This window comes from Telmatherina bonti, assembly GCF_933228915.1.
Source record: "Telmatherina bonti genome assembly, chromosome: 12".
NCBI classification, from domain to species: Eukaryota; Metazoa; Chordata; class Actinopteri; order Atheriniformes; family Telmatherinidae; genus Telmatherina; species Telmatherina bonti.
The window spans coordinates 26,246,038-26,273,177 of record NC_136610.1 but is presented as its reverse complement, the minus strand read 5'-3'; the positions used below and the strand labels follow the sequence as shown (position 1 = coordinate 26,273,177).

Genomic DNA, 27,140 nt, shown 5'->3' with positions numbered 1-27,140 from the left:
TTACAGCAAAAGCCTTTTACTGATATAATTTTGAAAAAGAACTGAATATGCACACTAGCATTCAATACAGACAATAGCAGACATATTTCTCTTACAAGAGTAGTGCTATGTTGTTATACTAATCACAGTACTTCAGTTTATTTATTTAGTTTTGTTTATTTCAGTTAGTTATAATATTTTTTTCAAATCACGAATCACCTGCTCTTAACATGCTTGACTGGAGAATTTATGTTCACTGCAGTAGCTACTCTGCTGTGGCTCTGGGGAGTGGTGGTGGTGGAGTTGGTGGGTAAGGTGGGGGGGATGAATGACCTCAAATGCAAGTTATCCAGATGTTGACCAGTTTGATGTCTGGACTGTTACTACATGTCCTTGTGCTTGTGAATGTTTGCATCAGCACTTCCACTCTGCAGACATTCAGGCAATTTGGTTCTGGCAAATCAGGAGGTTGATTTTGTGAATGTCAGCAGGCAGGAGCACTGCTGCAGTGCAGCTCATGGGATATTCAGTCAATAATCTGTTAGTTCATCTATTCAAAGTTCTCAGTGTGTGGAATGGCAGAGGAGGGTTAAGCAAAGACAGGAAATATGTTTTCATATGTCAAGCTCTATCAACAATAAATTATTTTGAGTAATGCATAGAAACATTAAAGCCAACATTTTTTTCTCCTTTTCTAATTTGTATAATATTTCCAAAACACGAACTAATTCAAAACAGTATTGTTTTTACATTAATTCATATTTGTAGTCGTCTTTGTGTCAAGGAAACATTAAAAGTAGTGGACCACAAGGCTTTTGAGTATTACATAACTTTGGGACAAGAGTCTGTCACACAACATTTTTCTCTTGTCATTTGTCCTAGAAAATAATGAGACTGTTTGAGATCCATATTAGGCTTTGATCTGTTTGGCCCAAACTGGTCTTCACTCTCCAGTATTTGGGTCAAAACTGGACATCTGTGCTATTAACGAGACATGCAATTATTTTCTGCAAGCTTGTTAAGCACCTACGATTGCTAAACAGAAATGTTCAAAAGTAATTTTCTGTATTTCCCATCTTACTTGTCCTTGATTCCTTGTCTTGTGAGTAGACCCAACCTTTCCTCGTCACTAGCACTCGGTTATATAAGCATCCAGTTTCATAATCTCTCAGTCCATTGACTAATGGCTGTGAGGAATGGCCTATATGTTGGACCTTGTTACTCTCATTTTAGAATAGGTCAGCTCTAGCTGAATGGAAGTATGAAGCCGCCCTTCTTGGTCCGAGCTTGTTCAACAGCTGAGTTTTAACAACACTGCACTAATGAAAAGCACTTGCACACATTGTCTTCAATTGTGACCTCAAATCCTTGAGATTAAGAGCTTGGCTCAGGACTCATTGATGTTGATGTGTTATCTTTCTTTTTATAGCATCAATAGTAGTGACTTTAACCATTCCTAAAAATATGTTTTTTTTTTTGTTGTTTTTTTTTTTACAAAAACTATTACCTGATATAGTTGTCAACTGTAAGTAGTATCTTTATTAATCAACATCGACCATGTCTGCACAGCTGTTGTTTACAGAAAAAAATGTGAATTTGTAACTGGCTGTTGTTTTATAACTTCACTTTGACCTTGAGGTGTAGATGTAGAAAATTCAATTGTGTTAAATAATTGCATTCTCTCTCTCTCTCATATATATATATATATATATATATATATATATATATATATATATATATATATATATATATATATATATATATATGAGAGAGAGAGAGAGAGAGACTCAATGCCAATGGGTGGTAGAAAACCAGAGTGGACTGCTTAAGATATTGGATTCTGCCTTAATAAGAGGATTGCCCTTTGTAAAGTATCCTTGCACCATTCACTGTAGGGGTCAATGGGGTAAACAAACACAAATGCCATATACTTGTCTGCAGATGTTGAGTTTATTTCTGATCATTCATGGATGGAATCATATGCTGGCTGTTAGAGAAATCCTGTCTCTAGCTGTAGAGTTCCTCTTCTCTTGTACCTTTTTGCGCTGCCTGCTGCTCTCATCTGGGGAAAATACTTAGTCCTGTTGTAGTGTATTCTCCAGTATGCCTGCTGTATTTGAATGTTTCTTTTTTAGGATCTTGAACCAAATGCAACCACATTAAATGTGCAAGTGGTTCATTTTATGCTACCACAATGCAGTGTGTTTGACTTGAGGGGTGTACCAATTCTACTTTGGATATTAATGCTATTTCCTGTTATGCATGAAAATTTGAGCAAATTTTGTGGCAAATACTGTTTCATAGACTGGCTTTATCCCACAGTTCAACCAAATATAGATGTTATGTTGAATGTTGATTTTTAATCTCCCTGAAGAATGAATATGACAGGAAATACATTTTAAATAGTTAGTGATGACATGTCATTTGTTCTACAACATAATGAGACTGGATGAGAGCCAAATGTGACTCCATTTTAAGCTTTATAAACTCTTTTTTTGTATTTAAAAATATTACACATTTATATGGGCCCTTTAGTGGTTTGATGTTTGCGGTGACTTGTTGCCTGGATAAAAAATTCCCACTCTGGGACAAAAAAGTTTACTTTCATCTCAAGAACACATCTTGCAATGAATAATAATAAAGGAGACTGGACCACAAACAACAAACAATCAATCCATTTCAACAATTGTCAGCAAAATCATCCTATTTCTATAACATGCATGTTTCTCAAAATAATGGCAATGTTTGCAATGCATGCCTATGTTTGCAATGCATGCTTCTGAATAGATGTGAACTTACTGGGCTTTGCATGAACCCCAAAGTGCCTCATTTAAATTTTAGGGTAAAGAGTTAACACAGTAACACATAAAAAAAAAAAAAGCAAAAATACAGAGTCTTTCAAAAGTTGCCAATTTTATTTTATTTCATTTTTTTTTTTTGTTACTTTGATTAAATAATAGCTGATAATTCTACATATAAAAGAAAAATAGATTTTATCAGTACACATTTTGTGTAAATTCAGATTTATAATTCAGTGTTCTGGGATTACTAAAGGCTACAACTATCAAAAGAATTAGGTGTCGCACAGCACAGACAATGTACTAAAGAATATTCAATCAGTAATTAAAGATATGGTACAGAATGGATTATTGTTTTATTTATTTATTTTTTTTTTATATGGACTGAATGTCAAATGACTCCTTCTGGTCATCTTTCAGAAATGTGAACCAGTGAGCTATTCTGTACAGCGGGTGAGTCATTTCATCCCACATGTAGCTTTTCATTTTTCAGTGTCAGCCTGCTGTTTATTTTTAGCTGAACCATCTGTCCTAAAAATGAATGAAGAATGCAGGCTTTTAGTGATAGTGCTATTACTCTTTTATGATATTTGGCAGATTAAAGATTTTTATTTAATGACAGACACATATGCATGTGTGTGTTTTTTTATGTATATCTTATTGCTGTTCATTTACATGAGTGTTGATTTCTTTTCTTTTTTCAGGGATTTCATCTTGTAGATGCAGCGTATGACTAAAACAAAGAGACATGGGTGTGGAAGATAGCTGTTAGTGGCATGAGCCTGACTCATAGCGCACTCTCTCCTCCTACCACCGCCTCTCTTTCCTCTACCTTTGTTTTTACAATCAGTACACTTTCTCAACCCCATGTGTCTCTAAGCTTCATATATTGCAGTTTCAAGGCCTTTGTGAGCATGCTTCCCTATTCTTTGTCTTTATCTTTATATCTTCACATTCTCATCTTTACACAAAGAATCTCCTCCTCTGATTTTCTTCATTCCTCCCCACCTCCTCCTACGCATGCTGACGTCCTTTGGCTGATACTCCTTCATTATGCCCCCTCCTGTTGCTTTTTGAAACTGCAGGATGACCAGAAGTAGATTTCTCTCTTTTACTTGATTCTGGTTTTGGTCTGTTGTTTCCTGGAATTCGGCTGCTGCTTCTCCTTACAATACATAGTGTAGTCACCCTCATCTGTAAACCATCAAGTACAATCTTCTCATATGTCTTCTACCATGCAGAGGAACTTTGCAGTTTTCCCCTTTTTCCAGTATTTGTCAGAGCATCTTTTTGAAGCATAACCAGTCTGTATTTTTAGGCTTCAAACCAGAGCTTTTTGTTTTTTGAAGAGTTTAGCCACCTATGTATTTGTATGTGTTTAAGTATTTTGCCTTTGTTCAGACTTAAGTACAGAGATACATTAATGCTTCAAATTAGTGTCTAACTTATACTTTCAGTTTACACTATAGACTAATTGTTTACAAATACTGACATTTTACACATGTTAAATGTAACTGCTAACAAACAAAAAGAAAAATAGTTTGACCGAAATTCTCTATTTTTATGCATCTGTAACTCACAGTAAACTCTTATTCCTCAAACATTACTAGCTTTTATTAGACTTGAGGTAAGGGTCATTTTGATTGGATAATGTAAAAGGAAAGGACAACATTTGGTGATCATATTATTGTGTAATCTCTTGCAGTTTAGACTGTAATGTTGGTCAAGTAATTAAATAATTATTTAAGTAATTAAATAAACACATGGTTGTTGTTATGTTGTTTTGAAATGACTCACTCTTTCCGAATTAAAGACAGACAGAAGAGTTGTGGTTTGAGCATTAGATTAGATGTTAGTCTGCCTTTAACCTTTTGAATGAATCTAAATTCAAAAAGTAGATAAAATTCTGAATTTTATCTAAAACCTGCACAAATAATGGTTGTTAGAGCCATTTAGTTAATAGTGTTGGTAAATTATTGCTTGTTTAAATGTGAGAAAGTTTTGGGCTTTAACAAGCTTAATTGAAGACAATTAAGACTGCTTTAAGCTCTGGCCTCTGATTGGTTCTGGCTTAATAAACCATCCATGAAGCTTAAGTTTCTCTTTTCTGCTCATTTTTGCTGTGGATCCCTGAGAACACATTAGTCTTTGACCATGCTTGAGTATATTTACTGATAAGAGTACCTTTATTTTTTGTTTATCCTATTTTTTCTATCCTGTAACACTGAAAAGATTTAGTAAAGAACAGAGAAACAAGCCATGAACTTTCAGTGGTTTTTGGAAACTCACATCAACTATATGCTCAGTCTCTACAGCTAACTAAATTAGTCTAACTAACCCTAACCCTAACCCTAATTATTTTGTTGATCATGGTATCTATCAGAGACTTCATAGCATTGTTGTCTTACACCAAAAGGATTATTGGTTTGAATCTCAAATTCTGGCTTTTATTCAGAACTTTCTAATTGGAGTTTGCATAGTATGCTCATTGTGTGTGTGTATTTTTTGTATGCTCCATTTTTCCTTTTAAATACTTAAGCATTAATTTAACTGTATGCGTAAGTCCAGAAACAGATGTATGTTTATCACTATTTTAGCCTGTGATATCCTGCTCCAAAATAGTCATAAATTCTTACTATGAACAGAAGAAACCCAGTTAGCAGCAGCCCTTTAGACTTAACCACAACAATTGATGATGAGTCATATTTTGTCATGTATAACCTTCTGTGAAATATAGAAAACTGGAGCATCAAATGCCAATAGCATTTTATAAGTTTTCTTCCTTGCCAGGAACTCAGTCCACTATGCAGAGAGTCAAGCTAGTATTACAAGGGAAACAAACATTGCTCCACAGAACATACAGACATATGGAGAAGGATAATCACATAGTTAGGTGTAATTTAAAGGGAAGGATGTGAGAAAAGTTCTTACAAAGAAATCAAAACAGCAATTTGGGCACAGTTCAGATAGATGACAGTGTGAAAAACCCCTGTAACAGTTTGAAGAATACAGCCTGTGAGACACACACGACACCTTTCATGTTTTATTTGAGTTTGGTCATGCAAATGCATGTAGCTGATTTAGGGACTGATTAAATATGAATAAATATGCATGCTGTTTTATGGATTGTTGAATATCACTTTAATAAAGTGAGGGCAATTGGATATGAAAGTTTATGTAGATCTAATTGCATTAGTGTGGACTTATGTGTTTTTATACTTTGTCATTCCCTTCTGTATTGATGCTTGTAAAAACATGTACAAGTGAAATGACACAACTAGACAGAAACATTTTAAATGCTTTCCTAATCTATAAATTATTATACATATGGTCTTTGCAAAGATTGTTTCATGAGCTAATGGTTACTGCTAGTGCTGTAATGCTCTTCTTATTGCTATTCAACTTCTCACAAACAATAATTAAAAAAGATAAGGTTGCATATAAGATGCATCCTATGGAAAAAGGATATCATGCACTGAGTTCAAATTCTAATCCTTCAGATTTTAGATGTTTCCCATCTTCAACACATGAATCGAGCAATTGGGTCCTTGGAAAGAAATGCATGATAAGCTGTTAGATCTGTTTGCTTTAAACCAGCTGTGTTGGAGGAGGATAATCACCTGAAACCTGCAGCACAGCAGCCCTCAAGGATGTTAATTTGACATCCCTCCTTTATTGTGTGAAACAGCAAAAGAAAAAATATAATAAAGGTCCATACTGATTAAACAGTAGAACTGAAACCAGCATATAAACCCTACACTGAATATAATCTGATCAAATCACTAAATCGAACACTTAAGTATGCCTCTCCTACCCTTTGTTTTTGTTTTTCTTTTGTTTTTGTTTTTTTCATTTCATTGGGAAACATTTTGTTTTTTAGTATTCTTTCTATTCTGCCACTCATGTCAGTTTTCTCTTCAGACCTGGATGGAGGCATTTATAAACACTGTAAAGTGATTATTCTTCAATGTTGCTTCTTTAATGTGATTAGTAGAAGCAGCTGAATGAGGATATAAACACTGGATGCTGTGCTAGAGAGTAATTCAGCCTTATTCTATATGCCAGGCTAAACTGGCAGCTGCATGTTATTTTCACACACTGTGTTCCCTTTTTTTTGTTAAAATATACTTGGTTTGTTTGTTTGGTTTTTTTTGTTTGTTTTCTATGTGTTCATTCATAGAATGCTCAGCTCATCAAATGTGCTTAAAATGTCAGCAGCTGTATGTTTGCTCATATCTTAACAGCGAATTCCATCACTTGTAACACTAAGCTGATTGAGACTTGTGTTTATTCAAGTCTATGGTCTGCAGAAAGAAATAGCTAAATTCTATTGAATAATTCTGTGAGATGTTTAAAACAGTGTCAGTAGTTTCATAAAGCCTCAGGATTAATACATTCTTATTTTTAATAAGAACTCATAATCACCATGAAGATTAAATTAATGAAACTTGAATTAATTGTAATCATACAGATTTTGGAGTACAGGAAACATATATGTGTATTTTTTTTATAGTTCCTCTATTTTCCCCTCTCTGTTACACCAACATGCAATCCTCCAACCAGCACAGCACACGCAACCACTAAAACACATAATTCTCCACCTATTTCTGGAACAGTCTCACCCAGTATGCTGTGATGATGCCCATATATATATATATATATATATATATATATATATATATATATATATATATATATATAATGTTGATGCTGAAGAAACTGGAAGATGGTGTTTGCTATTTTTGGAAAACACTGGCTCAAGCTTAAATGATTGGTCTGCAAATCATTATTTTATAAATAGTTCTTGATTTAGTGCAGAAAGTGGAGCAACCTCACTAAATCATTCCTGTCGCTTCCAACATCAGATTCTCTGCAGGCCATCACTCTCTTCCATTATTCATTCATTTTTTTAAGAAATGGGACGTGCCCTAGTGCAGCAAATCTGCACCTGCAATGCACTTTGCTGTGTACATCTACCATTTGCAGAGTCCATATTTTGTTACTATTAAGCAAGTAAACAGATGGTATACAATCTTGTACTGATGCATGCATGTATGGTGTACTTATGTTTGAAACATATAAATTAGTTTCAGCTATGGTTTAATTGTGATGTGTCTATGACTGTACAATAAAAACAAAAGCAGAAACAAGATCCAAACTAAATACTAGATATTTTCCACAATTTTCAGCTGCACTGTATAGGCTTTTTTCTTTGTCTTTACTTCTTGCTTTGATCTTCATCAGCTGAATAGGAGTGCATAGGTACTGTTTGAAACAATGCTCTATTTTCTCATCTTTCACAGTCGGCGTTTTAATTTCCGTAGTCAAAGCAGAAACGAGGCAGAAACCGAGAGTATAAGTGTGGCTTTACCACTGATACTGCTTCTGAAGAGTGTGAAATTGCTAATTCAATATGATGCTTTATATCCTAGTGTAGCTCTGACATCAGCATGTCTGTCTGTAAATGCGGCTGGAAAGGAGAACAAAGAAAAGGGTTAAAATGCTCCCTCTTGTGGCAAACAGTACAAATTACTTAGTACTGGTTATGTATGTTTGTGTGTCAATGCATTCAGTTTTTGACGTTGCCACTTTCTATGTGATAATGCACTGACTACTATTGTTACTGGTTCTTTGTGTCAGTATTGATCCATTGACAGGTCCTGTCCCGTTTTCCACACTGTATGATTTAAGCTAAATACAATGTATGCCCACATCTGCAGTAAACAGATTTCTTGGCAAGTCAGGGTTATCAATGCTTCACTATAAATATAAATTTATTGTTCATCTCAACATACTGTTTATTTCAGGATTTTATTTTATTTTATTTTTTGGTGAGTGAGGGTCATAAAGAAAAAGAACAAATAATGTTTATTTGGATTGACTATTATTTTAATATTTCTTTAGATATTCTAATTTAAATTATTTTAGCTATAAATCATGTGAATGTCTATGATGAGGCAAAAACAAACACTTTGTTTTTGACATATGCAGTGAGTGCTCATATGGAAGGGTGCGGTGGAGCAGGATGAAGGGAGGGGCAATGGCAGTAGCTGCATATGCATCACCATGGATACAAGAGGGTGAATCAATTATGGGTGCTGTCTGTAAAAGAATGGATGTATCTGATGTTGCCTTTGTCACTAGGCACAATATTTAGCCAATCAGAGTGTTCATTACAGTCACATTGATTCTAGCTGTCCAATCAGATTTCTGGGTTACATCTGCTGTTACTAAACCATACAGCACATCCTCTTTTTTTGTCAGTGTGGATAGATGATCTGTTGCACTGAAGTAAACCATGACTGTTTGCTATGACAGTCTGTTGTCTATGTTTACCAATTTAGATGTTACCTTCTTATGGAATCTAAAGGAGAAATCATGTGTGAATTAAATTTGTCCATATCTTCCTATGTTTATTGCTCTTATATCTTTCTGACTAAACCACAGGTGTACTGGAAGCACTGACTAGTGCTGCTGCTTTGGCAGACTATAAAACACTTAAAATAATATTAGTTTTAAAATATAGTTAAAACTGCAAAAATAATATAATAGGAATACTAGTATTGTAGCGTAACTACATTTACTTAAAAGACCCTGATATACTCTTCTATCACCTCATTGGAATAGCAACATATTTTCACTGATGAGAACAACAGCATTGCAGACAAAGCATGGTGCTTCTAATGCTTATTATTTTACAGTAGAGTAAGTAATTATATGATTTTTGGGCAATATGCCATTACTTTCCAAATGAGTGAACATTTTTTTCCACTGTGTTATGTGCCTCTCAGGGGGTGTGTGTCTGTGTATCAGTGTGAGCATGCTCCATATTGCTGTGTCCCGGTTTTCATCTTGTTCCGGCTCATGTTTTTGTGGACCCGCCCCTGTCCTACTTAATGCAGAAACCAAAGGAAGCAAGTGTAGATTTGGCAATAAATGATTAAGTGGTAGCTGGATTAAAACACGAGGAGTGATTCATTTTCCCTGCATCACTTTTTTTCTTTTTTTCTTTCATCTTTCACAAATATTTATGTGCAGGATTTTTTTTCTTTTTTTTTTTGTATTTATGAGTTATTAAATGCATTTACAATTGCATAGTAAATGGAAAAGAAATTTTACACCTGTTTATTTTTCATCTCATTTCTCTTCCAGCTTTTCTGTCTTTTACTATTATTTTTCTATTTAATGTGCCCTCATTTGATATTAACTTCTCAGTGATCTATTTCTTCTGCATTAATCTAGTTGTTTTACTTCTAATCTCCCCTAATCTTGCTAATTTTGAAGGACCAAGTCATTAGTCTCTGCTTTCAGGGTGTGGTTATAGTCATATTGTTACTAAATGCTGCTGCAGCATAAGCCATATTATTGCTGCTTATCAGAGAATCAGCTAAACATGTGGATTTGGTTTCAGCACTAAGACAGAAAATGAAAATAAAAATATCTGAAGCATGAGCAAAATATCACACAAGAGAATGGTCAAAAGCAAAGACAAATATTGCCCCCTTGTGTTATGATAAGCTCCAATTCACACAAAACAGCAAAGTGATATTAGTATCTAATGCAAATCAGGGTGTGTTGTACAAATTACAAGGATAGGATTTTGCGGCTGCATTCGCTTGTTCATGGCTCAGTCAGGATGGATGCAGTGGGTTGGGCATGGCAGAATCCAAAGGTCATGCTCTCCGAGGAGCTGAGGGGATGGAGAGAAGCAGACTCTGCTGTAAAAATGCTGCAAATAGAATATCCTGCAGCAGTGCTACCGTAAGTACACACAGTTCAACTGAAACCCAAGACATCTGATATACATAGTATGGTTTCACCCTACCATGATATGACTCTGTGTATATATACTGTATACATCACTGCATTTTTGTGTTTGTCCCTAACAAGGAAGCATATATGCTAAGATACAACAACAATACATTCTAGTGTAAGAGTAAATAGGAGTAAATATTTAATAAATTGCTTTTTCTAATATTGTGTAAAAACAATAGTATTTTTACAACACATTCAGTAGTATGTGTTGTAAAATTGAACCCACAGGCTTCTGCACTAGTAAGTGTGGGTGTGTGAATGTGTGCTTGTGCACGATACATCCTTTTGTGTCTAAGATGTTGTTGCTATGGAGACGAGAGAGCAGTGCACAAGGAGAGAGGAAAGAGAAAGGGGGGAGGACTCGCCTTGGAGCGTGTCGGATAGCACCCCTCCCCCTGTATACTCACTCTCACATGATTGGTACAGTACACACCCTTTGAACACACACTTGCTTAAAAACATGCACCCTATTCATGGCTCTGCAAAGGAAAACAACAAATACATCAGAAGGAATAAATGCAGTAGCCAAGTAATGCAGTATGGTTGCTTTTCATTGTGTAACCCATTGAAAATTGCACTGAACACACCCAAAATGTGCTGCTAGCTGCTTCCACCCCTGCAACCTCCTCCATGTCCTACCACTCTGCTTCATTTGCCCCTTTGGTTGCACTGCACATGGTGTTTCCTGTACTTCATTTAAGCTTAGTCATGTGAACAATGAGCAGACAAAGTAGCTGGATGACAGATAATTTACTAAAGGTTTTATTAAGCTCAGCTCCTGATATACCAAGGAGCTCATATTGTGTATTTTTCTAAAAGGCAATTTATTCACCATTAATTATTCACAAACTCCATTATAATATCTTCAGGATAACGCAGTGACTTTCATCAGTGCATACATGGTTTATGCATAATCTAAAATGTTTATTTCCAGTGGGATTGAAAAATTAAATCAACCAAAGAATCCATTAAATTTACATGAATTGGCATGTTCAAGTATATGTTTGCAACCTGATTTATGGTAAATTATTTTTGCATTACTAGATAAAAATCTAATTATTTATTAACTAATCAGTCTTCAGATGTTTTGCAGAAGAGCTGCATCATAGATGTCTATGCCATCTTGTCATTACACATTATAACTGTCCTTGACATGGCCTAATGGGCATGCTCAGTAATACAAGCTAATTTACCCACAGGTTGTCGTATTCCCTCTTGTGAATAATTCACTGTCTGTCATCAATGTCACAGTAAGTTTTTGCAGACACTAATGTTATGTTTAGTGTATATTCTTAAACAAATGGAGATGTTTATTACAGCTTCATAACAACTTTATTTATATGTTATAGTATGGGTAGTATATTTAATATTATACACTAAACATAACATTAGTGTCTGCACAAACTTACTGTGACACTGATGACAGACAGTAAATTAATTACAACAGGAATATGTGCATGTCTGTGGGGGGGGGGGGGGGGGGGGGGGGGGGGGGGGGTACATGTGTATGTGTCAATAAACTGTTTAACTATTGCATCTGTGTGTTTCATGTTGATTATGTATTCTTTTTTATTAGAAAGATAATCCAGACTGAAATCCTGAAAGGCGGATGTAATGTAGACCTTGACCTATAAATTCACAAATCACTGAATTTTATCATGGGTCATGTAGGTACTGGAGACCAGGTGGTCTTTGAATATGTGTGTGCATATTTGTATGTTTGTAAATAATCACCTTGTGTATTTATCTCATCATGCTACATGATGTATGCACATACATTTAAACAAGTCGCCACATAAGATATCTATTGTCAGTCAGTACTTTCATTGCATTGGGGAGTTAACAAACGACTGTGGCTGTGAGATGGTTATTAATATTTTCAAATTAAATCATGTTTCCTTCTCAATGGAAATAGGGCATGGATTTGTGAATTTATGGCTTAATCCTGGGATTACAAATGAGCGAATGTTTATGAGGGCATAACTGCTGCCTCTATAAAAATAAGAAGAAAAAGCAAAGTACATAAAAAATCAATGATGGATTTCTCATTTATGTTGGAGGGTTGTGTAGTGGACAGAAATATATAAGTGGTTATTTAGAGAAGTGTGGTGCTATATATAGATTATTTCCATTGCATGGATTCTCAAAGAAATGGTATGTAACAGCTTTTGTTAGCCACAAAAGACAATTTTAGTTTGTTAAATATAACACTTACTTTGCTGTCAGTACCAAGCATTTTGCAAATGTTCTTCTTTGTTTAAAAAGAAAAAAAAAGTGAGTTTAAAAAAAGCAGGAAGACAGAGGGAAAGAAAGCTATGTGTGGCTTTCTAATAATACATTCTTCAGCTTTGTGTCAGGACACACACCGTATTGCGCTGTCCATGGTTCTGAAACAGCTGGCTTTGGCAAAATTATTAATTATTATTATTGCAGTAAAATCAACATCATTCTTTCTGAATTGTGAATCTTTCTCCACAATGCGTCGCTGTTGATCCATCAGATGCAGAGCTACTCTTTGATGCTATTAAGCCCCTCCTGTTTCAGGCGACAAGAACACATTCTCTGTCTTTGTTATAAAGCCACGAAGCACAGAGAAAACCCCACACAATATTATTATCATTGATCATATGACATTTGTATCCTCTTTTTACCGAAAACATCTGGCCAGGATTGGAAGTCTCATTTAGTCTTTGTTCACATTGGACAGAAATGTCTTTGACTTACAACTGGAGCTATTTGAGGACACATTTATGGCTTTTTCTGCTGATTTCTTGCTTTCAGCGTGCTGTTGGGCAGCTCTCCTATTCCGTGTCAGAGGAAGTAAACCAAGGTACTTCAATCGGAAATATCGCAAAGGATCTAAATCTTAACACACAAGACCTGGAATCCCGTACATTTCAGATTATTGCTGGATCAAAGAAAAACATTTTCGAGGTAAATCTAAAGACTGGTGTTCTCTTCGTAAATGAAAGAATAGACAGAGAGGAGCTTTGCTCTGAGGGACTCATATGCCCAGTAAGTGTAGAAGCTGTAATACATAACCCTTTGAAGCTTTATCGTTTTGACGTGAATATTTTAGATGTAAACGACAATGCTCCTCTGTTTAATACAGAACTGCAAAATTTGTATATCGCAGAGAGCACTTTACCAGGGGTTAGATTCGCATTATCTGAAGCAACTGATGCAGATGTGGGGAAAAATGGGGTTAGTACTTATAAATTAAGCCAGAATGAACATTTTTCTTTGGCCGTGCACAAAGCAGGTGACACTGTGTCTGCAGAGTTAGTGTTGCAGAAAACATTAGACCGGGAGAAGCAGCCTGTGATTACCATGACACTGACTGCTGTAGATGGAGGAAGCCCACCTAAATCAGGCACGTCGCAGCTCGTTATCAATGTTTTAGACAATAATGATAACATCCCCATCTTCAGTGAATCATTGTACAAGACAAAAATTCCCGAAAACACGCCAACTGGCGCAACACTGATTGTTGTAAGGGCCACCGACGCAGATGAGGGTCTAAATAGTGAGATTGTGTATTCATTGAGAAGCAAGGATCAAGATCACGTCCTAGATATCTTTGAAATTGAATCCCACACGGGAGTGATTAAGGTAAAAAGCAATATAGACTTTGAAGAGAGAAAGGCTTTTGAGATACGTGTTGAGGCCAGTGATAAAGGACAGCCTCCGATGTCTGCTCATTGTAAGGTACTGGTAGAAGTAGTGGACCTAAATGATAACGCTCCTGAAGTCACAGTGACATCATTACATAGTACAGTGAAAGAGGACGTTTCTGTGGGCACAGTAGTTGCACTTATGTCAGCCTTAGATAAAGACAGTGGAAAAAACGGTGATGTAAATGTCCAAATTAAAAATGAAGTTCCTTTCAAGCTGGAAAAAAACTATAAAAATTATTACTCATTGTTGGTTGACGGGTGTCTGGACAGAGAGCTTGTTCCAAATTACAACATCACAATAGTCACGAATGATAAAGGAATTCCGCCACTCTCAACGACGAGTACAGTTTCTATACTTATTTCTGATGTAAATGACAACGCACCGTTGTTCTCAGACGCCACAATAAATGTATATGTAAAGGAGAATAGTGCAGAGGGTACAACAATTACTACAGTAACTGCAAATGATGCTGATATGGACCAGAATAGTAAGGTGAGCTACTCGTTTTTACCAAGTAAAGTTGACACATTTCCGTCATCAACACAGGTTAATATAAATGCAGAGACAGGAGAAATAGTGAGTCTACAATCGTTTAACTATGAGGAAATAAAAACGTTCCAGTTTAAAGTTCAGGCCACAGACTCGGGTGTTCCTCCTCTCAGCAGCAACCTCACTGTAAACGTTTTCATCCTGGATGAAAATGATAACAATCCCACAATTCTGGCACCATATTCTGAGCACGGTTCTGTTAACAGTGAAACAATCCCATATTCTTCAGAAGCAGGATATTTTGTAGCAAAGATCAGGGCTGTGGACGCAGACTCTGGATACAATGCGCTGCTTTCTTATCATCTGTCTGAGCCCAAAGGAAACAACTTGTTCAGGATCGGAACCAGCACTGGAGAAATAAGGACTAAGAGAAGAATGAGCGACAATGACTTAAAAAGTCACCCTCTAGTAGTGATAGTTTCTGATAATGGAGAACCTTCTCTGTCATCTACTGTGTCCATTGATGTGATGGTGGTTGAAAGCACAGCTGACATCCAGACAAACTTCAGACATGTTCCTATGAAGGAGGACAACTTCTCTGATTTGAACTTGTATCTGCTCATCGGAATTGTTTCGGTGTCAGTCATCTTTCTACTGAGTCTCATCAGTTTAATAGCTGTCAGATGCCACAGGACAGACCGTAGTTTTAGCAGGTATGGCGCCCCAATGATCACCACCCACCCTGACGGGAGCTGGTCTTACTCTAAAGCCACCCAGCAGTACGACGTGTGTTTCAGTTCAGACACATTGAAGAGTGATGTGGTGGTTTTTCCAGCACCGTTTCCACCTGCGGATGCGGAATTGATCAGTATTAATGGAGGAGACACGTTTACCCGAACTCAGACTTTACCCAACAAAGAAAAGGTGAGTTTATCTATAATAATATTTTAGACGTTTTCATTGTACATGGTACCCGAAACAAATTTATTTAGATTCAATGTGTGTGTATGTCGTTGTTCGTGGTAGAGAATGAATAATAGTGGTTTGCATGTGCGATTACATTGTTCGTGATCGCACAATTGAATAAATAGGCACTGCTTTATAATTTGTCATTAACTGTCACGTTGGATGGACTTTGAAAAAAATATAATTTTATCGAAGTTGTGGTCCTAGCAGTAAATTTGTGATTTTATATGAGTGAACTGGACTGTTCTGATGTTCTTTTTATGTTTTTTTTTTTTTTTTTTTTTTTTTTTGTTTTGTTTTTATTGTATGTTTGTTTTTTCCTACTCCAGAAAAATTCTTAACACTTTTCATTCAAAAACTCCTCTACTGACTTCCTCTCTTTTTTTGCTGAATGTAATCATATTAAATGACCACACGAGGACATTGTAGACTGTCACATTTTGATGCTCAGTAAGCTTCTCGAGGCCCCTCCCTGGTTCAGGGGATGCTGCTTACCAAGGCTTTGTTACAAAGAGAGCGACAATGCACCGTGTGGACCTTATTTTGTCTAGAACCCTTTAACTAGCGACTATTCTGGATTTTGCAATTTTATGGGCCTAGAGAACTGCCGCACGGTATTTAGTGGAATACACATGTTTTAGAACTGGATATCAATATGTCAGCCGGAAGGATACAAAGTGCCTTTAGGATTTATACAGTCCTTGTTCTTTTGGAATGCTACTGGAAAGTGGTATGTGCGCAGCTTTCTTACTCTGTATTAGAGGAAGGACACCCGGGTACTACCGTTGGAAATATCGCTAAAGATCTTAATATTAACGTTAATGATCTGGAGACTCGTATGTTTCAGATCGTTAGCGGCTCAAAGAAAAAATATTTCGATGTAAATCTTAAAACGGGAAGTCTTAATGTCATTGAAAGAATAGACCGAGAGGAGCTCTGCGCGAAGGCTGTCATGTGTACAGTTAGTCTTGAGGCCATTATCAATAATCCACTCAAATTGTATCGTTTAGAAATAAATGTGGTAGATATAAATGATAATGCACCATATTTTCCTGAGAATCTGCAGTCCATTAACATTGCAGAAAGTACAGTTCCAGGTGGAAAATTCGGATTTATAGGAGCGCTCGATCTCGATGTTGGAAAGAATGATGTCAGCACATACAGGCTCAGTACAAATGATTATTTTTCTTTAGAGATCCACAAAAGCGGAGACAGCGTGTCAGCTGAACTTGTGCTTCAGAAAGCACTGGACAGAGAAAAAGAAAATAAAGTGAAACTAAAACTAACTGCTGTCGACGGAGGAAATCCTCCAAAGACAGGGACAACGCAAATAGTTATAAATGTTCTGGATATAAATGACAATGCCCCAGTTTTCAGCAGCGCCTTGTATAAAGCACGTATTCTTGAAAATCTATCATTAGGTACCACAGTTATCATTTTAAATGCAACAGACGCAGATAACGGATTAAATGCTGAAATAGAATACTCATTCAGGAGTAAAGGTCAGGACCATGTTTTAAATATATTTGAAATAGATAAATACACAGGTGCAATTACAATCAAAGGTAATGTCGACCATGAAGAAAATCCTGTGTTTGAGATCCATGCTCAGGCAAGTGACAAAGGCCAGCCTCCAATGTCTGCTCGCTGTAAAGTGCTGGTAGAGGTGATGGACATCAATGACAACACTCCGGAGATCTCTGTGACATCACTACTAAGCAAAGTAAACGAAGATGCACCAGTAGGAACAGCTATTGCTCTTGTCTCTGTGCTTGATAAAGATGGAGGAAAAAACGGAGCAGTAAAAACTACTATTGCAAATAAGACCCCTTTTAAACTGGAAAATAATTATAAAAATTACTACTCTTTAGTAGTTAATAACCCGCTTGACAGAGAAACTGTGGCTGAATATAATGTTACCTTAATAGCAACAGATGAAGGCATCCCACCTCTTTTTCGCACCAATGTCGTTAATATTCAAGTTTCTGATATCAATGACAACCCGCCTCGTTTCTTGGAGCAAGTGCTCAATGTTTATGTAAAAGAAAATAGTCCCATTGGAGCCGTTATTAATACTGTTTCAGCAGTTGACGCAGACATCGATAAAAATGGCCAGATTAGCTATTCTTTTTTAAAAAGCAACAGCACAACATCATCATCTATGATTAATATAAATTCAGAGACCGGAGATATAGTCAGTCTTCTGTCGTTTAACCATGAAGAATTAAAAACGTTCCAGTTTAAAGTTCAGGCAACAGACTCTGGTGTTCCTCCTCTCAGCAGCAACCTCACTGTCAATATTTTCATCCTGGATGAAAATGATAACTGTCCAGTAATTTTAGCGCCATATTCAGAGCAGGGTTCTGTTAACAGTGAGACAATCCCATATTCTGCTGAAGCAGGATATTTTGTAGCAAAGATCCGGGCCGTGGACGCAGACTCTGGATACAATGCGCTGCTTTCTTATCACCTGTCTGAGCCTAAAGGAAATAATCTGTTCAGGATCGGAACCAGCACTGGAGAGATCAGGACTAAGAGGAGAATGAGTGACAATGACTTGAAAACTCACCCTTTGGTGGTGCTGGTTTCTGACAATGGAGAACCTTCTCTGTCAACTTCTGTGACCATTGATGTTGTGGTGGTTGAAAGCACAGCTGATATCCACACAAACTTCAGACATGTTCCTATGAAGGAGGACAATTTCTCTGAATTGAACATGTATCTGCTCATCGCCATTGTTTCGGTGTCAGTCATCTTTCTGCTGAGTCTTATAAGTCTGATAGCTGTCAGATGCCACAGGACAGACCGTAGTTTTAGCAGATACAGCGCCCCAATGATCACGACCCACCCTGACGGGAGCTGGTCTTACTCTAAAGCTACTCAGCAGTACGACGTGTGTTTCAGCTCGGACACATTAAAAAGTGATGTACTGGTTTTCCCTGCACCGATTCCACCTGTAGATGCGGAACTGATCAGTATTAATGGAGGAGACACTTTTACCAGAACTCAGACTTTACCCAACAAAGAAAAGGTAAGAATGTATACAATTTACAATCTGTAAATCAACCTTAGATCCTGATTTGATATCAGTCAATAAGTAAGTGTATGTATGTATGTATGTATGTATGTATGTATGTATGTATGTATGTATGTATGTATGTATGTATGTATGTATGTATGTATGTAATTATTTATTTAACTGTATTGTTAATTAATTTGTCATATTTTAACTTGCCATTCTCATATGTGCTGTTGTAGAACACTGTTGACATGTAGGACATAGTTTCGCATGAGTAAGAAACATCTAACTTTAAAAAAGCTCCCCACACACATCTATCGAGTGTGTCGTTGTCCGTGGTGCTGAAATAAGAGTGAATGTGTAGTCCTTTCTGGTAAAGAAACGTCACGCAGTTACTTTCATTAACTGATGAAAGATCTTAAACTGGCTTCGTAACGTTCAGGGATAAATTAGAAAATTTAATTGATCCTCACCGACTGTGTCTTTGAAAAATGGGAGAACTTCCACGTCTTCACGAATCTTTTGGTTTTCGCAGTTTATAATTTGTTTAGACATTATTATTATTATTATTATTATTATTATTATTATTATTATTATTATTATTATTATTATTATTGTTATTGTTGTAGTAATAATAGATAGATAGATAGATAGATAGATAGATAGATAGATAGATAGATAGATAGATAGATAGATAGATAGATAGATAGATAGATCTGATAGCTGTCAGATGCAACAGTTTCAGCAGATGCAGCGCCCCAATGATCACCACCCATCCTGACGGAACGGTGTGTTGCTTATGCGCTTTAAAATTCCATCTGTGTGCTGTTCATAGCGATGCTTCTTATAATTAATATATACACACAGTAATTATAAAAATGTATGTGCATTAAATGAGTACAAATTTTCCCTTTTCCTCAAACATTATTTGTTTGACTTGTTTTGGGAATCGAGGATTATAAAGTGGCGTGACTGTAACCTACATAATTCAAGCAAAGCTATTTCAATTTCTGTTTTAAACTCCCAAAGTAGCATATTGTTAACAGAGCAACAGTAACTTTTTATTATAAAATCCAAATTAGTGGACATGCAAAGTTTTGCATATTGTTGTACACCCTTACAATTTCGCAAAAGCTTCAATGAGAGGTTAATAAGTTAAGGGTAATTTTAACAGTAGCATAATGTTGAATGTAGTTCTTAGAATTGTCCACAGGAGGACATTGCAGACCGTCACATTTGGACAGCTAAACAGTGGCATTCGGCTCCACCCATATTTAGAGGAAAGGGATGCTTCTCAAGCCAGACAAAGAGATTCAGAGGTTAGAGAGGGATGCGACGACGATCTGATTTTATTATCAGTAAATGAGCTCAAGACCATTTTTATCTTCTCATATTCTGTTTTGGTTTGTATATGATGAAGAGGAACTATCAATTACATCTTTAACTATTTTTGTGTTACATATGAGTATGGATATACTGGGAAAAAAGAGCTCTGCGTTGATATATATTGCCTTTTTGTTGCTGGATTGCTCCTGGGAAACTGTTTTCGGACAGCTCTCTTACTCCGTTTCAGAAGAGGTGAATGTCGGGACTACTGTCGGAAATATTGCTAAAGATCTGAACATAAATGTCCAGGATTTGGAGTCTCGCATGTTTCAAGTTGTTACTGGATCAAAGAAGAAATATTTCGAGGTAAATCTAAAGACTGGTCTCCTCTATGTTAATGAGAGAATAGATCGAGAGGAACTCTGCGGTGATGAACCCAAATGTTCACTCACTACAGAAGCAGTTATTAACCATCCGCATAAATTATACCGAGTAGAAATTACGATATTGGATGTGAATGACAATTCCCCGTTATTTCCCAGCAAAACGCAGTTGATGAACATTAGTGAGAATACCGCGGCTGGAGCAAAATTCCCCATTCAGCCTGCTGATGATGCAGATGTTGGCAAAAACAGTGTGAATACATACCAGCTCAGTCAAAATGGACATTTTTCTCTGATTATACATAAGGGACAGAGTGTATCTCCCGAACTGGTGCTTCAGAAAGTTTTAGACAGAGAAAAACAGTCCGTGGTTCGGCTAACACTGACTGCCATAGATGGAGGAACCCCTGCTAAATCAGGAAGTATGACTATAATAGTAAACGTGTTAGACAATAATGATAATGCTCCCGTGTTTAGTCAAACGCTTTACAAAGCCACAATACATGAGAATGTTAAAATAGGTACAACTATAATAACAGTGAATGCGACCGATGTAGATGCTGGGCAAAATGGAGAAGTGTTGTACTCATTTAGTGAAATAGGCCGTGGGAAACAAACTGATCTGTTTACTATTGATGAAAAAACTGGCACTATAACAAATAAAAAACAGATCGACTTTGAAGAGAACAATGTTTTCGAGATTAGAGTGCAAGCAAGTGATAAAGCTTTGTCTCCCCTCACCTCGAACGCAAAACTATTGATTGAAGTTTTAGACATTAACGACAATGCTCCTGAAATTAGAGTTACATCACTGTTAGACACCGTCAAGGAAGATGCGCAAATTGGCACTGCTATTGCACTGGTTTCTGTATTGGATAAAGATGGAGGTAAAAATGGAATGGTGAACTGTAAAATCCAAAGAGATGCCCCCTTTAAGCTGGAGCCTAATTACAAGAATTACTATTCATTAGTTGTTGACGGCCCTCTTGACAGAGAAAGTAAAACTCAGTTTAACATAACCATCATTGCTACAGATGAGGGAAGTCCACCTCTCTCCAGCACGAGCATAATTTATATTAAAGTATCTGATGTAAATGACAACAATCCTAAATTCATAGAAGACACAATAAACATATTTATGAAAGAAAACAGTCCAGTAGGGACAACTATAAAAACTTTGTTGGCGTTTGATGCAGATATTGAACAAAACGCTCAGGTGAGATATTCATTCTTGCACAGCGGTAACACGATGCTGCTGTCTACTATGGTTAGCATTAACCATGAAACTGGAGATATACTCAGTCTGCAATCATTTAACTACGAGGAGTTAAAAACGTTCCAGTTTAAAGTTCAGGCCACGGACTCTGGTGTTCCTCCTCTCAGCAGCAACGTGACTGTCAATGTTTTTATCCTGGATGAAAATGACAACAGTCCCACGATTTTAACGCCATACTCTGAGCATGGTTCAGTAAACAGTGAAACAATCCCGTATTCTGCTGAAGCAGGATACTTTGTGGCAAAGATCAGGGCTGTGGACGCAGACTCTGGATACAATGCATTGCTCTCTTATCATCTCTCTGAGCCCAAAGGAAACAACTTGTTCAGGATTGGAACCAGCACTGGAGAGATCAGGACTAAGAGGAGAATGAGTGACAATGACCTGAAAACTCACCCCTTGGTGGTGCTGGTTTCTGATAACGGAGAACCTTCTCTGTCAGCTACTGTGTCTGTTGATGTTGTGGTGGTTGAAAGCACAGCTGACACAAAGACTCCGTTCAGACATGTGCCAATAAAGGAGGACAGCTTCTCTCATTTGAACTTGTATCTGCTGATCGCAATTGTGTCAGTGTCAGCCATCTTTCTGCTGAGTGTCATCAGTTTAATAGCTACAAAGTGCCACAGGACGGACAACAGTTTCAGCAGATACAGCCCCCCAATGATCACCACCCACCCTGACGGGAGTTGGTCTTATTCCAAAGCTACACAGCAGTACGACGTGTGTTTCAGTTCGGATACACTGAAGAGTGATGTAGTAGTTTTCCCCGCACCGTTTCCACCTGTGGATGCAGAACTAATTAGTATTAATGGAGGAGACACTTTTACCAAGACTCAGACTTTACCCAATAAAGAAAAGGTAAGAACATAGAATTTTATTTTTCATAGACAATGTTGAGGATTGGGAGAGAAACAGTGCAGGTGCATGTAAGCTTTGTTATGTTGCTGAGATCGAATTTAAATTTTAGCCACCAGCTGATTAACCAAATGTGTTCTAGGTTTTTGGATGTTTCATCCAGTTTCTCTGTCCGTGGTGTTGACCATGAGGTTAAAACCAGCTTTCCCAGACATCATAAAGCGAAATTTGGAGGGGTTTTGTTTGTTTTTTCTTATTATTATTATTGTTATTTTCCTTTTCTTTTCCTTTTTTTTCTCTTTTCTGTAAAACCATTTCTTATCATTTTTACCTATTGGCTGAAAAAAAAAAGCTTGAACGCTGCAGTTTCACAATTAAATACACTTGGCTAAGTATTTCAAGAAATCGTGAAATGTGTATTTGGGAGTAGACTACTTGGATGATGTTTGAGCTTAAGCGCAGTTGTTATAAGTGTCCACACGGGGACATTGTAGACCATCACATCTGAATGTCTCGGCGTTATCGGGCTCCTCCTAGATTTAAATATTTCTGTGGCATTAGTAACAAAGAGACGGGCAGGAGTGACGAGAACGACGGGAGGACGATTTTTCTGTGGAAACTGAAATGTATTTCCTTAAATTCCCGAACACCAATACTTTTTGTGTTTTCACCGAAGAAAACTATTCCTGATTTGTCTGGATGTGTGGAATTATGCATTTCTGGGGCAGACTGAGACCGGTGATCTTATGTCTTGGATTCGTGCTGCTGAATTGTTGTTGGAAAGCGGTGTGTGGACAACTGACTTATTCCATCGCGGAGGAGGTTAATCTCGGGACATTTGTGGGAAATATCGCCAAAGATCTCAGTTTAAATGTTCAGGACTTGGAGACCCGTATGTTCCAGATCGTTGATGGATCGAAGAAGAAATATTTCGAGGTAAATCTAAAGACTGGTGCCTTCTACGTCAACGATAATATTGATCGTGAAGAACTCTGCTCAGATAAAGCAAAATGCTCTCTCAGTATTGAAGCAGTAATTAATAATCCCCTGAAACTGTACCGCATTGAGATTGCAATAGCAGATGTAAATGATAACTCCCCCTTATTCTTCAGCAAGTCGCAGATATTGAACATTACAGAGAACACAGCAGCAGGCACAAAATTTCCTTTGTATCCTGCTCACGATGCAGACGTTGGTAAAAATACAATAAACACATATAGACTTAGTCAAAATGAGTATTTCTCTCTGGAAACATATAAAGGGGATCATATAATTCCTGAACTTGTGCTTCGGAAGGTTTTAGACAGAGAAAAGAGGCCTGTGATTGAACTGACACTGACTGCCTTAGATGGAGGGACACCTGCCAAATCCGGTACAATGAACATAATAGTAAATGTGTTGGACATTAATGATAATGCTCCTGTATTCAACCAAACTTTATACAAAGCAAGTGTGTATGAAAATGTGCAGACCGGTACCTCTGTAATAACGTTACATGCTACCGATTTAGATGCAGGCAAAAATGGACAGATAAAATACTCATTTAGTGAAGTCGGTCGAGGGAAAAAAACTGAAATCTTTTCCATAGATGAAATTACAGGGACTGTCACAAATAAAGAAAATATCGATTTTGAAGAAAACCACGTTTTTGAGATCCAAGTACAAGCCAGTGATGGAGCAGCTTTCCCAATGACTTCACATGCCAAATTACTGATTCAAGTCTTAGACGTCAATGACAACGAACCTGAAATTACAGTTACATCGCTGCTAAGCACCGTCAAGGAGGACGCGTTAGTTGGCACCGCCATTGCGCTTGTGTCAGTGTTTGATAAAGATGGAGGTAAAAACGGGATCGTGAGCTGTAAAATTTCAAATGATGTCCCCTTCAAATTAGAAACCAACTATAAGAATTATTACTCGTTGGTCGTGAATGGTGCTCTTGACCGGGAGAGTGCAAGTCAATATAACGTGAGCATCATGGCTACAGATGAGGGCAACCCACCTCTCTCCAGCACGAGTGTCATTCATGTGCAAGTCTCTGATGTGAATGACAACAAACCTATTTTCACGGAAGGTACAATAAATATCTTCATAAAAGAGAACAGTCCCACAGGAGTTACTATGAAAACAGTATCAGCAGTTGATGCAGACGTGGATATAAATAGTAAAATAAGTTATTCATTTCTACAAAGTAACAGTAACTCGTTATCAGCGTCATTAGTAAACATAAATTCAGAAACCGGAGATTTGGTTAATCTTCAGTCGTTTAACTACGAGGAGTTAAAGACGTTTCAGTTTGAAATTCAAGCTACTGACTCAGGTGTTCCTCCACTCAGCAGCAACGTGACTGTCAAGGTCTTTATCCTGGATGAAAATGACAACAGTCCTACGATTCTAGCGCCATATTCAGAGCACGGCTCCGTTAACAGTGAGACAATCCCCTACTCCGCAGAAGCGGGATACTTTGTGGCAAAGATCAGGGCTGTGGACGCAGACTCTGGATACAATGCGCTGCTTTCTTATCATCTGTCTGAACCCAAAGGAAATAACTTGTTCAGGATTGGAACCAGCACTGGAGAGATCAGGACTAAAAGGAGAATGAGTGACAATGACCTGAAAACTCACCCCTTGGTGGTGCTGGTCTCTGATAACGGAGAACCTTCTCTGTCAGCTACTGTGTCCATTGATGTGATGGTGGTTGAAAGCACTGCTGACATCCAGACAAACTTCAGACATGTTCCTATCAAGGAGGACAATTTCTCTGATTTGAACCTATATCTGCTGATCGCCATTGTATCGGTGTCAGTCATCTTTCTACTGAGTCTCATCAGTTTAATAGCTGTCAGATGCCACAGAACCGACAACAGTTTCAGCAGATACAGCGCCCCGATGATCACCACCCATCCTGATGGGAGCTGGTCTTACTCTAAAGCTACACAGCAGTACGACGTGTGCTTCAGCTCGGACACACTGAAGAGTGATGTAGTGGTTTTTCCGGCACCGTTTCCACCTGTAGATGGGGAATTGATCAGTATTAATGGAGGAGACACTTTTACCCGAACTCAAACTTTACCCAACAAAGAAAAGGTAAGGATAGCATATTCTGTTGTAAAAAGTAGTTTTGAAACGCTTTATAAATTAATTGCATTATTATTATTATTATTATTATTATTATTATTATTATTATTATTATTATTATTATCGGACTTCTTGTCCGACGATGTTAACCAGTTATTTCCTTTTAAAAGCAATATTCGCTGTCCAAGGTGCTGTAGAGCTAACCGACTGAACAAGAGGGACATGCGTGCTGCAATGAATTTCTTGTGATTTTATGCTTCGCCTGTTGATTTGCTGGTAGATTAGTACAAATTTAAGTTCTGTTATTCGGCTATATAGCCCTTTCATCCTAATCCATGACCATGATCCCAATCCTTAACTATAATGTCTGCCTACTTCCTCTTGTTTTTATGCTTTGCTTATTTTCAAATGAATCAATTTTTGGATGTGTTGTTTTCTTTAGTATCTTTAGATTTTATATTTCTCCAATTTGTCATTGAGTTTCCATGGTTAAACACATAGAATGCCATAATGTATTACTTTTATTTATTTATCTTTTTTTTCTTTTCTTTTTTTCTTTTTTTTTTACATTAGTACATTTGTTAAAGGGTTAAACATGTGAACCTTGCATATCACGAAACACATTACCAGTCCTGTATGAATCTGATATATTCTAAGATAATAGGAAGTTTGTGTCGTTTGTGTCGTTTCTCATATATGTGCAGTGTAATTGTAACACAGGCCCATAAGGAGGCGTTGTAGACCATAACATTATGCGTGAAACACCGTAGCCCATCCCAAATCTGAAATGTAATTTCTTGTTGGGCTTTAACACAAAGAGACGCAGAAGCAGGACGCTGGCTGGGGACATGAGCTACACTGTGGACATTTCTGAAGAAAAGAGAGCAAAAACTCCATTCATACTGGACCTTATACACTGGCTTCACCTCCGATTGGATTATGTTTTCGGTTCATGGAAATCGCGTGTTGGTATTTTTATCCTTTGTGCTGTTTGGTTGTTACATGGAAACAGTGTTCGGGCAACTCTCCTACTCCATATCCGAGGAGGTAAATCCGGGGACATCTGTGGGAAATATAGCCAAAGATCTCAATCTCGGTGTGCATGAGCTGGAATCTCGTATGTTCCAAATAGTTACCGCATCAAAGAAAAAACGTTTCGAGGTAAATCTAAAGACGGGTGCTCTCCTCGTCAGTGGCAGAATAGACAGAGAGGAACTCTGTGCAAAGGCAACACAATGTACAGTCAGCGTAGAAGCTGTGATCAATGCTCCATTAAAGCTTTATCATCTAGATGTAAATATTCTAGACGTGAATGACAATTATCCGTCTTTCAGTACTAATTCGCAAAGTATCCAGATAGCAGAAAGCACGTTACCTGGAACTAAATTTCTTGTACTGTCAGCCTATGACGCTGATGTCGGAAAAAATGACATCAGTATGTACAAGTTAAGTACAAATGATCACTTTTCATTAGTAAC

At 37.2% G+C, this 27,140-nt stretch overlaps 4 protein-coding genes across 5 annotated transcripts in view; all 4 read left to right on the top strand.

The window, feature by feature from the left end:
• Nucleotides 1-27,140, top strand: part of LOC306763163 (protocadherin alpha-C2-like) — a gene marked incomplete at its 5' end in the record, with an annotated part of 198,701 nt that overhangs the window by 93,932 nt on the left and 77,629 nt on the right. The window lies entirely within an intron of this gene.
• Nucleotides 1-27,140, top strand: part of LOC306763013 (uncharacterized protein) — a gene marked incomplete at both ends in the record, with an annotated part of 63,124 nt that overhangs the window by 27,039 nt on the left and 8,945 nt on the right. Inside the window, 9 exons of the mRNA XM_079249681.1 lie at nucleotides 10,889-11,012; nucleotides 13,855-14,300; nucleotides 14,817-15,683; nucleotides 17,338-17,466; nucleotides 17,965-18,756; nucleotides 20,299-20,436; nucleotides 21,796-22,442; nucleotides 23,313-25,699; nucleotides 26,675-26,823. Of these exons, the coding sequence (XP_079105807.1) occupies nucleotides 10,889-11,012; nucleotides 13,855-14,300; nucleotides 14,817-15,683; nucleotides 17,338-17,466; nucleotides 17,965-18,756; nucleotides 20,299-20,436; nucleotides 21,796-22,442; nucleotides 23,313-25,699; nucleotides 26,675-26,823 (5,679 nt within the window). The remainder of the gene's footprint in view (nucleotides 1-10,888; nucleotides 11,013-13,854; nucleotides 14,301-14,816; nucleotides 15,684-17,337; nucleotides 17,467-17,964; nucleotides 18,757-20,298; nucleotides 20,437-21,795; nucleotides 22,443-23,312; nucleotides 25,700-26,674; nucleotides 26,824-27,140) is intronic.
• Nucleotides 10,434-18,786, top strand: LOC306763015 (protocadherin alpha-3-like; the record flags this gene model as incomplete). The annotated part of the gene is made up of 4 exons (XM_079249683.1): nucleotides 10,434-10,538; nucleotides 10,889-11,017; nucleotides 13,374-13,493; nucleotides 16,573-18,786. 4 exons carry the CDS (start codon nucleotides 10,434-10,436, stop codon nucleotides 18,784-18,786), a joined length of 2,568 nt encoding a protein of 855 aa, XP_079105809.1.
• LOC306763014 (protocadherin alpha-12-like) lies at nucleotides 20,212-22,599 on the top strand (the record flags this gene model as incomplete). The annotated part of the gene is made up of 1 exon (XM_079249682.1): nucleotides 20,212-22,599. One exon carries the CDS (start codon nucleotides 20,212-20,214, stop codon nucleotides 22,597-22,599), a length of 2,388 nt encoding a protein of 795 aa, XP_079105808.1.